The sequence below is a fragment of the Neopelma chrysocephalum genome, unplaced genomic scaffold (genome assembly GCF_003984885.1).
Source record: "Neopelma chrysocephalum unplaced genomic scaffold, ASM398488v2 Primary Assembly neopelma1_24, whole genome shotgun sequence".
Taxonomy (NCBI): domain Eukaryota; kingdom Metazoa; phylum Chordata; class Aves; order Passeriformes; family Pipridae; genus Neopelma; species Neopelma chrysocephalum.
Genome location: NW_020897693.1, coordinates 17,293,862 through 17,308,111, shown reverse-complemented (window position 1 = coordinate 17,308,111; position 14,250 = coordinate 17,293,862). Strand labels below are relative to the sequence as shown.

Below are 14,250 nucleotides of genomic sequence, written 5' to 3'. Positions count from 1 at the left end.
TGATGGCTTAATCACCTACAATCAACTAAAACCTTGGGTCTTTCTCCTCCTCCATCATTTTAACTGCTGAGCTCAGTTTCATTAGTCACTAAGTGTACTTTGTACCATTAAGTTCTCATTTCTATAACTCCAGTCACTTTCACGGCAATTCAATTCTTGTGCAATACTTTGATTTTTCTCTGCAGTGAGAAAGCTACTGTCACATCAGCAAATTTATTTAGTGCACCCTTACAGGTCACTAGAGTAAATAGTATTAATTAACCGGTTCCAGAACAAGTTCTTTAAGGAAGCCCGTCAACGGCCTCTTTTGTGGCAGAGTACAGATGTAAATCATGTTGTATTCTTTCCTTTAGCCAGGACTTCATCTGTGTACCGAGTTCAAATTATGGACTGTCAAGATAACCTGACCTTTCCCATTTCCATCTGCAAGAAAACATGCCATCAGAGCTACACCAACTTAGCAATACAGGCCAAAACATTTAGTTTTAACTAATGTTTCTTTAGAACTCTGGAAGGACTGCTTGCATAGCCCCTCATCATGAGACCATGGAGCCTGAAGTTATGCTTTTTTTTTTTGGTCAGCTTGTACTTCCAGTCTACTCATTTAAATCCTGTCTTTGAGGAACAGCTGCTATTTCAATCTGTTTATGTGATTCCTGTAGTACTTGGTTTCAAACGCCTCCATTGTATATAGGAATAAAGACCCAGGGAATTATAATCATCTCTGTTGTTTGCTACTGACCACAGTTTTCTTTGATAAATTAGAACAGCTGGGGGGGTTTCAGCAGTACAGTGTTTTCTTGATACCTGCTGTTTGCTGGGCTATCCTCCATACAGTACTCTATCAATTGCTGAATCCTTTATTTAATATTTCTCTTCCTCTATATTACTTTGTATGGTAACTACATAAATATTTTTCATCTTTTTCCCCTCACTCCTCAAGTTAAAGTCAACAGACATGCCAATCTCAAACCAAGTTTATTAAGCCAAGAACTACTGAGATGGCATCCACACGTCAGGCATTATCCTTTCTCTGAGAATCTCTCAAGTAGGTTTGAGACAGACACCACAGCTGCAAGCCACTTCTGCTCTGATAGAGTCTCACTCGTGTGTTGTGATGTTAGTGTCTCAATGCAAATTATACAGCTCGGTGAGTATCTACACCTTCATGCTGAGGTTTACAAGTTGCTCTTGCCTGTTGTTGGTCTATAAAATGGTGCAGTCAAGAACAGAACTCATCAGGTGTTCTGCTCCAAAAAGAACCAACTAGTCCTTGTGACATTTACAATAATCACCAGAAGCATCAATCACTCCAATCCATCAGCAGGAAATCTGTTGAAGCACTTCTGTCAAACCACCCATAAATCTCTCACTTATACAGCCACCTTGTTTCACGTTTACATACAATAGGTCTATTTTTTGTTGGAATTGGGCATAATTATAATAAAGTTGCTGGGACAGAAGAGTGCCCTAGAAACATGCTGAGCTAAGAAGGTTTCACAGAGATGCTGCAGAAGGACTGGTAGTGCTCCCATAAGATACCATGAAAGTGTTCCTGTTGGGTATTTAGTGAAGTGCCAAGAGACATGCCACTCAGCTTTGGGGTACCACAAGCACTGGAATGGAAATCTAATGTGGGGAATGTAAAGCCAGGACAGCCAGACCAAGCTAGATTCCACAGCATCCAATCAAAGAATCCACCCTCCTGGGTTCTTATGACTTCTCTATACTTAGAATATATAATAACTTAGAATAGCTTTCAAGTTCAAGAAGAAGAGAGCCATTATTCCTGAATAATTCTTCTTAGAAAGTATGGCAACTGTTCTTAAAGAAAGCCACTTATCCTGGAAGAGAGTGATTATAGCTTTTTCCATAACAATATCTTGTAGAACTTCATGTATAAATAAGGCCTTGATGAAAGATTATGTTCAAGAGAACAAGAGGGCTGTTTGAAAAGCGCTGGCATCTTGTACTACAGAAACCGATCCAATCTGAATTCCAATCACAGATTTCACCAGAAGGCTGTATTGAATTAGTCACTATTAACAATTGTATATATTTATTCTGATTTAAGGCAGTGGTTCTACACTGACCATATGACTCTCCTCAAGCACCACATGCCCGATGTCATGCACAACAGATGGGAGCACACATGCAAGTCATACAATCACCAGCAGTGCTGCAAGTTTCTAGCTGCCAGCTTTTAAGTTACAAGGAACTTCAACATGTGAAGTATAACCCAAAAAAATACCAAGGTAGTTCAGTACCAGGAAATAACTGAAGCAGAGAAATCGGTGAAGTGTTCCTGCAGCATAAAAGAAACATAGCTCCAAAAGTACACTTGACAATATAATAGAAAAAAGGGTCTTAACAAAACATGATGCAGAGACTCCCCAAGAAAACTGAAAGCAGTATGTTTCACTGCTCACTCGGTCATCTGTGTCACACCACATCTAAATTAGCTTGTGTTTAATTGTAAGCTTACAAAGGGACAGTTAGACCCTTCGCAGCTCTTTATAAATAAAAGACTGAAGTCTACATGTCACATCACTGGGCTTTTAGAGAGGACACCAAAATAACTGACTGACTTGCTCATAGTCATGACAAAAGTCTTTGCAGATCATAGAATCTCATGCTTGAACACTGTAACAAGTACTTGATAACTCCAAGTCAGCAGCTTTCTGTCTGTTGGTGAACTTCAAAAGGTTCTTTAAAGCTGAGGAAAGCAAGTATATTAGTTACAGCTCACATTTGCAGTCACTGGAAACTTTCAGGAGACCATAAATCCAAAGAGACTGAAAGACACCGCACTAGGCATATAAGAAATAAAGGATCTTGAAATTCTAGAAAGACATGGAAAATAAAATGAGCTAATGAGATGCACTTCAAACAGCCTCTGAAGTTTATAATCAGCAAAACAAACACTTATTGTAAGAGACTTAGGTAAACACTGTGGTAATCCAAAAGAAGTATTAGGAATTGGGATTTTTGGGCCCCTCAAGCACCATGTCCCAGGCAGTGAAAAGCCATGTTATCCCCACTGCCCTGAGAATAGAATGACCAAAGTAGTTACATCTCCATGTAATGTCTCTACATAAAGCAAGCACTTACTCGGGTCGGCAAATCACCAGGTCCCCTTTGTTGGTGCCATATGCCAATCCCAGGCCTGGCTCAGGCAGCCAGCGAGCAGAGTTTATGCTGACATGTCTTCTCTGGTCGGCAGGCATTGGGTACAGAACGTTGAAAACTCTCTGAAACAATAACAGGAGATTACTTGACAGGACAATACAAGGCAGGAGAGGCAAGGAGCCTCAAACAAATGTGAAATCAGCCTGCAGCAGCACAGATGGCCACGGAGACTTGTCACTATACAGGATGTTGCAAGAAACCACTAATTCAACAGTGAGAGTAAGCAGCTGCTAGAAATGCACATGCGTGTGCCCTTAAATATTTAATAGACTGACTGGTACACAGCTGTGAAGCAGAAGTAGTTCTGTCCCCAGGAGAACATGCATGTCACTCAGTGGGCTGTACGGTTCTTTTATTCAAACTAATTAAACAAAGTAATGGGGACAAGTTGTATAGTCACTATGAGAATAACACAAGTACATAAGTAACAAGTGACTCAGTTCAGGTCGGCTTCCAACACCATCCATTCTATCTGCAGAAAGGTAAGAAGCTGAAGAGTTGCTAAGACTGCAGGTAGTTAGCATGGCTGCAAGCCAGTGCTTGCCAAACGCTGCATTAAGGCAGGTGAGTGAAAACCCTGTGCACACGAAGGTCTGCTCTAGCTTGGTTTCTTAAGTGTAGTGCTCCTACTCCAAGAAGCTAATGCCTTTTGTACAGCAGTGCTTTCCTATACCCTGCCATACAGCAACCAGAACTGGGTATATGACAACAGTCCATTTGGCCTAAAACCACATGGAAATCATAAAAGCAAAGAATGGGAAATGGAAAAAGCAGCAATGAGTCAGTTTGGCTACCAGGAATAGGCAGGGACAAGCGGCTTCAGTGTATTGGGCTAGCAGGGCTTCAGAAGGGTAGGACTAAAGACCTACCTTGGCATTTACAAGACCAAATTGTTAACAGAATTTCTGCAGAAATGTAGCTTGTATTTAAATCTGTAATCACTGCAAGTAACACAAACTTTGAATCTAGATTTTCAGTGGGATAAGTCCAAGCTGAAAGACATGTTTTCATTAGATTTTTCTGATGGGAAAGCATCCAATCATCCCAAAACCTTTCTTCCAGACTCCCCATAAACAGGGATGGTGCTGAACCAGGAAGCAGGGAAGGGAATGAAGGTGTGCTGGAACAACAGTATAAAGGTTGACAGGAATGCAGATCAACCACTACCGCACTGCTGAGGTGGCCTGAAGTAATAATTAGAATCCATTAGGATGGGACTCATCAGCTAGCATAACAACCTGGGACTGTTTTTCTCTGTAGCTCTAGTGCCCACTGCACATCTTGTCTGTTTGACAATTTGAGATGTCTGAGTCAGAGACCATTTAACTATGTGTCCTCTGATACTACCCAGAACCTTCATCCTGATCACTGGAATGCAAACAAAGTAAGTCAGAGCAAAACAATAGAGATACATTATTTACCATCACCAGTAATACATTTAATTGGCTCCTCTGAGGAGGCCACATTAGAGGAGAAAATGTCCTTACAGATTTCTCTATGACAGAAGCTGGTCACTCTTTGCCCTGGCTATCACTCAGCAGTTAGTGTATTCAGAGAAGCTCAGTGTTTGGATGGAAGGAACAGGTCCTTAGAGGTTTATCTAGCTCTCACTCATCTCTGCCATGTCTGTCCCATTAACTCACACACATGCACCTTGCTTGCTGGGGAATCGAGGAGGGAAGGGCAAAGGAAGAAGGGGGGGGGAAATCAGATGTAGGATGGTAGCACCTGTTACCATGGAGATTATGGTGCACTCTGAGATGGGAAGGCTGGATTTGGAGGAGGAGGAAAGAGGAGGGGAAAGGGAGGGGTCCCCCAGAGCTAGGAGCATAAATTTGTAAAATAAGCATTCTAAATATCTTAAGAACTGCAAGGGCCTTCCATCATATCCTTCTTTGGCAAGTCAGAAACAAACAATTTCTCCTGAGAATGACTTTGCAAGGTACCACAGTTCCAGAAGCCACCTTCCTGGGCTACCCACAAGCTCCTCTCCAGGGGCAGGTCAGCTTATATAGCTGTTGTCCTACATGCTCTGTAACCAGCCATGCCAAGGCAGGAGACTTGCTGGCTACAGCTGAACACCCAGGTGCTTTGCAGTAAGCAGCACCCCACGGAAAGTGCTCCCCCCCAAGAACATGAGTCTGGTTCTCACAACCTGCAAGTGTTGGCTGAGGGCTGAATCTCAAAGACAAGATGGCTTTAAAATTCTGCGTCAGTTGCTTCATCGTTCCACTCCATTCCATTCAATTCTAAACAGCTTGTCATGCTGAAGAGCTCCCCTCCCCTGCTGCTTCCCACTCCCACGCTAATGGGACAACTCCATGCAGTGTTAAGGGTGATGACATCCGTGCGTGTAGTAATTAGTACATAAAAGGAGAGAGCAGCTGTACTGGCATAATCACCACTCGCAGCAGTAACCAGGACCCAGCTAATCAATCTGATGCAGTCATACAGACTGTCTCTTGCAATTGCATCCATTAGCAAGACCCCCTACTCTATCCACAGAGTGGAAGAAAAAATTAAAGTTCCTTTAACATCGGCAGGTCCCTCTCTTCAAAGAAGGTCAGAACTCTGTCAGAAGCACTGTTCTTCATAGCTAATTCCTTTTGGACCTTTTTTTAGTCTTTTTTTTTCCATTGTTAAATCTTATAAAGAGCTACTAAGATATTTCAACCAAAGTAGCCAGCCTGAAAAGATACCACAGAGTGACCACACCTCTTTGCCAGTGAACTGTTTGTCCTTTATAACTCTAAACTTCTAGGAATAATAGTCAGGTTACTCGAGGAATCCTACACTAACACAATTCTCCAGCTTCCAGGTCAAGAGACTGCTGCCAACACTCATGCACTCTTAAAATTAACAAGACAAATGCATAAAGTTGATAATTCAACAGTTTCTTTTCATTAGGGCTGGCCCACAGATTGGTTGCAGGCCATGTGTAACAGCCATGTTGATGGCCAAGGGTTCAGGAATCAGTTTAGAAACACTGATGCAAAAGTCCACTGATCTTTAAGGTGCTCACCACACTCTCATAGCTTCAAGAGAGCTTATTTACAATAGTATGGCAGTTTCATTTAGGAGGAATTTCATATTGCATCCACTTTACCAGCCCATAATCACTATCATCAGTCACAGTAAGCTTCCATGCTCTTCACCACAACCAATGTCAAACTCGTTCTTAGCATCTCTGCACTACTAATTCAATAATACGTAGCCACACCTTTAGATGTGGTGATTCAGCATTTTACAAAGTTGGCAGCTGCCTTTATTTGCAGATGCTGTTCTGAAATAGAGTTTTGAAAGGTATGTTTCTCTAACTACAAACACTGTGAAGTCTGAGGAGTGGGAGCTTCAGAACATCCCTGTGGAAGCTTAAGCCCAAACAGGCAATGTATGTATAGCAACAGCAACAGCATTAACATACAAATGTCATTTCAGTACACACAACAGGTCCTACTCCTTCCCTTTAGGGCCACATGACCCAGCCCGAATTACACAGAACACCTGCTTGACCTGTGCTTGTAGAAAATCCTTTCTCTGGTTGATCTCCCCACACTTCACAGGAGATTCCAGCAGTCTTCTGTCATTTCAGGGACTCATTCTCTCCTTGAGTGCAGGGGATGACAGCAAGATAAAAAGTCTTCCTCTAGAAAAACCAAAACTGTCTAGGTAGCTAAGCTTCCATATAAAAGAAGACTCATACCAAGGGAAAGCAGTGCTCACAAAAGAAACAGTTGCTTGTTTCTATTCTACATCCCTGTAATCATGAAGTGTGGGGAAAGATTTGGTTGAGTAATTTATGTCTCTATTTTCAAAGGCTGCACTAGAAGCAACTACTTATCTTTTTAGTGTGCCTTTCCTATACTCTCTGAACAGAAATGAGCATGTACATCATGCACTGAACTCCCCAAAGCTCATTTCATCACTTTACAGCCACTTCTTCAACGCTGATTTCAGCAGGGGAAAAGATGGCTCAGAGAAAGCAAGGCTGTAAGGCATGAAGAAAAGAAAAAAATTAGGCCCTAAAATTATTCAGCAAACAAGCTACATGTGGAGTGCAAAGGCCACCTCAGGCCCACTGCTGTTGCTTCTCCTCCAACTTGTCAGTGCTGTCACATCAGTACTGTATCACCTGTCACAGCCACCAACTTAGGTATTTACTTATGGCAGAGTGCCAGGAGAGGCTGCATGACAATCAACAGCCTCAAGGAATCTTTCCTGAAGATCTCTTCCTTGCTGTCAAGCTGCTGTGTACTTACAGGGGAAGAAGGGGCCCAGAGCACAACATATAAGCACAGAGCTAGACAGTTAATTTATACCTACCCCGGAGGAGTAAGAAAACTTTTTGCTAAAAGCCTCTGCTAAGCCCTAGTTATTGACCTATTGCTTCTGTCTTCCCCTCTCACTTTGTCCCAAAGCTGCTGCAATTTAATAACACTCTTCAAATTCCACGTCTCCCCTCCATTTCTAGGAAGTGGCAACACTAAAAAGCTGGACAGGGCAATCACCAGGATCCTGTCAGTCATCAAAGTAGCAGCAGGCTACCCCAAGCCTACTGCCAGTTGGCAACAGTGCTGCACTGCTCGCCTGATCCAAGCAGCACCATGCCTGGCCAAAGCGGAGGCATCACATCATCTGCACAGCTGCCTCTTTGCTCAAGGCCTTCCCACCTCTAAGAGAGCAATGAAAAGCAGGGGAGTGCTGAATACTACTTCTTTGGCAGAGCGGGACCTTACTTATCTCTGACACTCAAGAAAGAAAAAAACATGTTTTGAAGCTGGAGGAGAAAATTCTGGCACAAGCAGGCAGGAAAACTCAGCAGGAACTCTTGCTTTTTATCTTTTTAAATTCAATAGAAACACTTCTGCTCTCAACTAGATGCATCACCTTTCAAGATGCCAATAAATTTCAAGCCATTACCTTTGCTTGGCCCAAGCAGTAAGTTGGCTGTTAGATCAGCCTTGATAAAGACTGCTTGGGGAGGGGGTGCAGCTGTTGTCTCGTTTACATGGAGAGATCTTGTCATCCATGAAGCTCCATCCTGACAACAGGTAAAGGGAGAGGAAAGGCTGGAGCAGATAAGGTGGGTTTTTAATCTCCAGCCTAAAATGTAATTATTAATTTCAAGTGAATCGACACTGTCACCAGAGGCTGATAGACCATGAAAACATACAGGAAAAGAAATACCTAAACCCAGTAGAAACCTCTTACTGTGCAGACTGGTAAAATACACAGTTTCATAGCTACTCTGACCTGAGTTGCAGAAAAATATCTTCAGAAAGGAGCATTGATCGCTGCTGGATGGATATAGCTGTACTGGCAGCCAACATTTGTACTTCACACCTACACAGATGCAAAGTTTATGCTGGTAAACAAAGTGCTCTTCATATGGATACCAGTTATACCACCACAGTAATTGCAGAGGCTGCACAGCTTTGCCAACATAACTGCGGCTATCCCTGAGACTCTGGCCAGCACAGGTACCTCATGCTTTAGCAAACTAAGCTACGTGAAATATGTCACAGATGCAGTCCTAAAAGCATGGCCAATCCACAACACTGTATTAAGTTCACTGAAAGTACACCTATGAGCAAGGCCTAGGCACAGTTTGAAACTACTCAAAGAGCATGATAACAGAAAACTATGAACTGCAGTTGTATTTGCCAGAGCAGCAGATAAGGTGCAATGACAGCATGGAGGCATAAGCAAAGCAAGTTTGACTTCATTGTTTTTGATTTCAAGCACCTTATCAAGACTGAACAGAATTAAAATCAATTAACTACCTTTTTTTTTCCTCCTCCCAGTGTGTTGCCACTGAAATATCTTACCTGGTGCACTTTTTTCAAAGTCAATGTGTTAACTAGTTCACCTCTGACACCGAGGTATCAGATAAGTTTCTATAAAGCATCCACCACTCCACTTGGTGTGTCTTTTACTTAGCTGCCAGGAAGCCACCTGCATCACTGACTTCTGTTATGCCTTCAACTAACTTAGACAAGTCTGTGGCTTTTTAAGGCCCAGAAGTATAATAAAAACCAAATATTCTAAGCTGATCTCCTTAATAATTAACAGTACACTTTTTTCCTTAGATTACATTCTTTATTTTGCCTTCTATTAACAAATTTCACAAAATCTGATGAAATTCAGGCTTAAGACTTGCACTGCCACAAACAGCCTCTATAGCAAATTTCAAGTCTAGCTTGTCTAAAGCAGAGGGTCTTGAATGCAAAGCAAAACAAAAACTCCTTGGGATAACACTGATGGTTCAGTATATTTATTCATAAGACAACATATAGCATAATTTTGAAACATAGCAAGTCTCCCCTTTGTTTGCAAGGAGTCTGCTTCCATACCTATATGCAGATACAAAGAAGAAGGCATGCATTTCCCATGATCAGACAGGAGAAAAAATTTTCTTTTTTTGCTACCATCTCCCCTCATTAGGCAGGTTGGTCTGTGCTGCTCAACCCCTCCCCCGCAGCTGATTTCTGCTAACAACATACACGTCCTTCCATTACATCTTCTCTGCTAAAGTGGAAGAAGTGAAAAATAATGCACTTATCTTTTTGGATTTGTCAGTCTTATCCTCAAATGGATTTTATCATCCAATGCTCAGCACAAATAAAATTTCTTTCAACTCCATTTATCTTCCCCAGACGCAATAGGATTATACATAACATTTTTCTTCAGTCTTCACCAATACAACAAACCTCTTTCTGCCTTTCCCTGCACCTGTTGTGAGTGCAGAAAACCCTAGCTTTGCTTTCTGAGCCACAGTGAATTAAATGGGAATTAACTCTTATTTTTCAGCAACAACTGAAACCTTAACTGTGGATAGTTGATACAATTCCTAAAACAGGTCAGCACCAGAAATTTGTTGGATGGACTGAGAAACTTTCTGCAAAGGTGAAACATTGTTGGTTCTTCCTGATCATACTTGGTCATCTAATTTATTGCTGATATTTCAAAGTCAGAGAAGTCTCACTGAAGCATACCTAATCCTTTCTTTCTTTACGCAAGCTCTTCGCATTATCAGCTGGTCCTTTATTTCACGAGCCTTCCATGCAACTACTACATTTAAAAATAACTAGTGGGAATCTTTAAAACATTAAAAAGAATGAGGTCTTATAAAGAAATGGATCATCTCAAGTAACAAAGCTCTCATTCAGGAAAATAATACACTTGCAGTGAAGTAGCTCATTATTTTACTGTCCCCCAAAGGCTGCAAAACCAGAGTAATAGCTCCAAAAAACCCTTCAGGGGACTGGTCCAAACCCAAATCTGAACCCTAGGCTGAGTAAGCAAGACATTGCTAAACAAAGCAATTATCCTTTGATTTGCATATGTGTGTGATTGGAACAGAGGAAAGGAGAGAAACAGGAATGCCTGTTTGGAGGTGTTGGAGTGACAGAAGATAGATGTGTGTATGTGTGTGGAGATATACACACACACACACACACACACATATTTAGTGCAGATGCACAAGTGAACTGAACTGTGCAAACAGGACTGTGCCCCCAGCTACTGCTCTCTTGCAAAAATCACCAGCAGCTCCAAATGCTAGATCAATCTAATAAAGATATGGTCACTTCTCTGGCAAAAGGAATGACAGACTTCTTCATTTTTGCCCTTGAGTCAGACTGCAAACCAAAAGCAGTATTCGTGAATTCCTCACTAAATGTCATGCTGAGACTGTAACAGCAACATCTACAATATGTTAGAAATCTAAAGACAAGAGCAAAGGATTTGAACACAGCTGCCATTACACTGTTCTCCGTCTGCTGAGCCTCAATAGAATGGCATACAAGATCAAATGTCAACAATATGTCGACGACAGAGCTACATGCATCCTCATCTAGGTGAAAAGAGGCTGTCATCCAGATGTCTGCATGTCTGTAAGGAATAAATACTGGAAGAAAGAGTTGGCTTAAATGTAATTCAAGGAAGATGGTAGGAAGAAGTACTGAAAAAAGTCTTCATGAAATTGTAAACCTCTTCTCAGCCCATGGACAGTTTAATGCAAATTGGTAATAATTCATTTTGACTCCCTTCCCCCTAACTTCCTTGGGCAAGATGACTGCACATAAATAATCTCAGATGTGGAACTATCTTGGCCATTATTTCTTATACCTAGTTAGAACTACGTACCCAACTGCACCAAAGTTAACAGTAGCTACTATGGGGCAAATGGGTTCAAGGCCTTACCTGAACTGCAAGAGCTCTGGTCTCCAAATATTGGACCTTGTATTAAACAAAATGTCTTGGCTCTCAGTTTCACATCCCACAAAGTAAAAACATCCTGAAGGAATGTCATTTGCCTTTTCTTCACATCAGCTTGTTAAAACTGACACTGTTCCCATGTTTAACAATCTCATGAGATATTAACACAATATTTTATGAAGGAATCCTAACGAGTTTTAAGTTTTTACAGTTTCTTGTAAGTTCTGTCTTAGCAGGCTTTATGCAGACACAGCTGATCAGGTCAAGACAGCAATTTAACTAACTCTTACAACATACTATTCCTGCATCCATGCTCAAATGTGCACACCTGTGAAAATCTTCATGCCAACTGCACCCCTGAGGTGGTGCTGCATTTTCCGGTGATGTTGAATAGAGCTCTTTCTTACAGCACCCTACATAAGCAGTGCTTACCAACATGGGTTTGTTTTCCTAAAGATACCTGACAGAATCTGCCGATACACAGAGCATATACACTATTTGGTCTCAACCAGACAACGATGCTCCTTTTTGTATTAAAAGGAGGGATTTCCCATATCAGTTAGAGAAGGGTTCTGTCCCCATGTCCTCTTCCTAGTATCAACAAGTAAGTACCTGCAGCATGTGACTTCGCTTTGCCTTTTGGCAGTCTAAAAAAACATCGACCTGGTTCAACTTCTGCCAACAGTGAAAAATTTCTTTGGGCAGTAATTGGATATATTATTTATGGTTCTACTTCAAGTCATCAAGGGCTCACCCTGTTGACCTGAAGATGTCAAATTTCTCTTAAAAGGAGACCCAAGGGTCCACACCAACACATGCTTCTTTCAATATACTTACTTTCTTGCAAACTATTCTTGTTTTCAAAAGTATACTAGTTCATATGAACTTTTCCACTGGAGGTAACGTTGCAGTAAGCCATCTCCACATATTGTCCTAACCAATTTTCTTTTCGCATTACAAGGGTGCGTCCCAGTGAAGCAAATGTGCAGGGCCATATGCTTTCAAGCTTAAAGCCCCTTTGCTTATGGCTGCAGGAGCACACATAGTTCACCCAGAGAGTCAATGAGTGACCATCGCAGACCACATTGGACACATTTTGCTGACGCTTGCATGAAGCTCAGAATGCAACAGCACTCAGTAAAATTGTGCAACTTCTCACATATTTTGTGCATTAAGAGTTAATAAGCTTTAAAAAAGCTTGGCTTTGTGCTAAAACTCTGAGTCTTTCTGCTTTGGGCCTTTCTTCCTGTGGTATTTGGAATTCTCCATCTGTTTACAATGGAAATGTACACATATTCTGTTCCATTCAGGCTACTGACCCATCACTTAATCGGGATGTTTCCAAAATAGCGGCAGTCTTGTCAAAAGCTAATTCTGGATCTCCACAGTCTGAATTTTCTTCCACATTCAAAGCACAATGCAGTATTTGAGATTGGGCTTGGTTAAGTCACCTTATCCTCACAAATTGTGTGATTTGCTCTTCAGCTTCACGTCAATCAAATTTTTCTATCGCCTACATCACTTTTTGTATCTTCAACTTAAAAGCACCCTTCCAAGTTTTATTTTAATTTGGATTACAGTAATCATGTTTTTCTGATATTTCAGAGTTAGCTTCCTCTGGGTAAAATGAAAAACATTAAACACTGCAAGGGCATCCGAATTTGTGAAAGCCAGAAATAAAACTACCTTCTGGCTGCCTTTCTCACTAATATCCACTGCTAACAGATCCAGGGCAATATGATCCTTACACTTCTATGTTTCTAAGGGCCTTCAGCTCCAAATGAGATTCTAATTTCATGTTCTTTTAAGTTCCTTAACCTCTGTATATGCTTGAAAACATATGGAATTCAGAATGCAGCTTAAAAACACTCTTTATTTAGAGACAAGTTCCACCCATGCTTTCAAAATAGGCTACAAAATTTATCCTTACTTGGTTTTTGGAGTCCTGTCTCCAAGCTTCCCATCTCTGAAATTCAAACTGCAGACAATACCCAATACCACTGCTACCTGTACCACCCCCAAGTTAGAGATCTGCTAAAAGCAATTCCTTCTTGGTACTGTCCAGCTACAGATAAATATCAGAAATGTTAGCTAGGTTTGCAAAAACACAAAACATGAGCAACAAAAAAAATGAAGCTTATGCATACCACTTTTGTTAAAAGCCAACACTACCAGAGAGTTTTTGTTTTTCAGACTGAAGTTTGAAAATCATTCTTTAGCAAAGCAAGGGTTCCACCTGAAATGCAAAGCAGGCCAATCTGAAGGGAGCAAACAGAAGGAGCATGAACCTCTAGCTCACAGCTACCATATTTGATGACTTCTACTCTACTTCTGAGCACAATTCATAACTGTCAAACCAGGAAAGTCCTGACCTGTAGAATCCTATTCAATGTCTGAAATATTAGGAGCAAGATGCATACAGACAATGCACACTTGTATGACCAACATGCTCCTTAGTACAATCCAAAAGTTCTGTAATTCTCAGAGAGAATGTTTCTCTCCAAAAACTACACCAACAGCCAATGAATTTCTAGTACATTTAATGTATTAGAGTTTCATGTAACAAAAGCTGCATCTTCAAAACCTCTATTTCAATAGCAAGATGGAAAAAACTCTCTGAGGAACAGAAACCTGCATTCCACAGACTGCTAGTCAAGAATTTGGAGGAAGAGTTAATTTGAAACAGAAATAATCATTGTATTTCATTCAGCAGGTTGTCACACTTTTGCAATGACAGAGGTCACACTGCCAGCTCTACTCTCCCAGTTCATCGCTTGCAAATTGGGAAGGAGGGAGGCAGGCAGGCAGGAAGGCAGGCAGGCAGGAAGGCAGGCAGGCAGG

At 41.3% G+C, this 14,250-nt stretch overlaps 1 protein-coding gene across 2 annotated transcripts in view; it reads right to left on the bottom strand.

Moving 5' to 3' along the window:
• The window catches only part of AMBRA1 (autophagy and beclin 1 regulator 1), a 119,208-nt gene that overhangs the window by 26,473 nt on the left and 78,485 nt on the right, over positions 1 to 14,250 (bottom strand). For both annotated transcript variants that reach the window (XM_027705594.1, XM_027705604.1), the window contains one exon: positions 3,112 to 3,251. In XM_027705594.1, the coding sequence (XP_027561395.1) occupies positions 3,112 to 3,251 (140 nt within the window). The remainder of the gene's footprint in view (positions 1 to 3,111; positions 3,252 to 14,250) is intronic.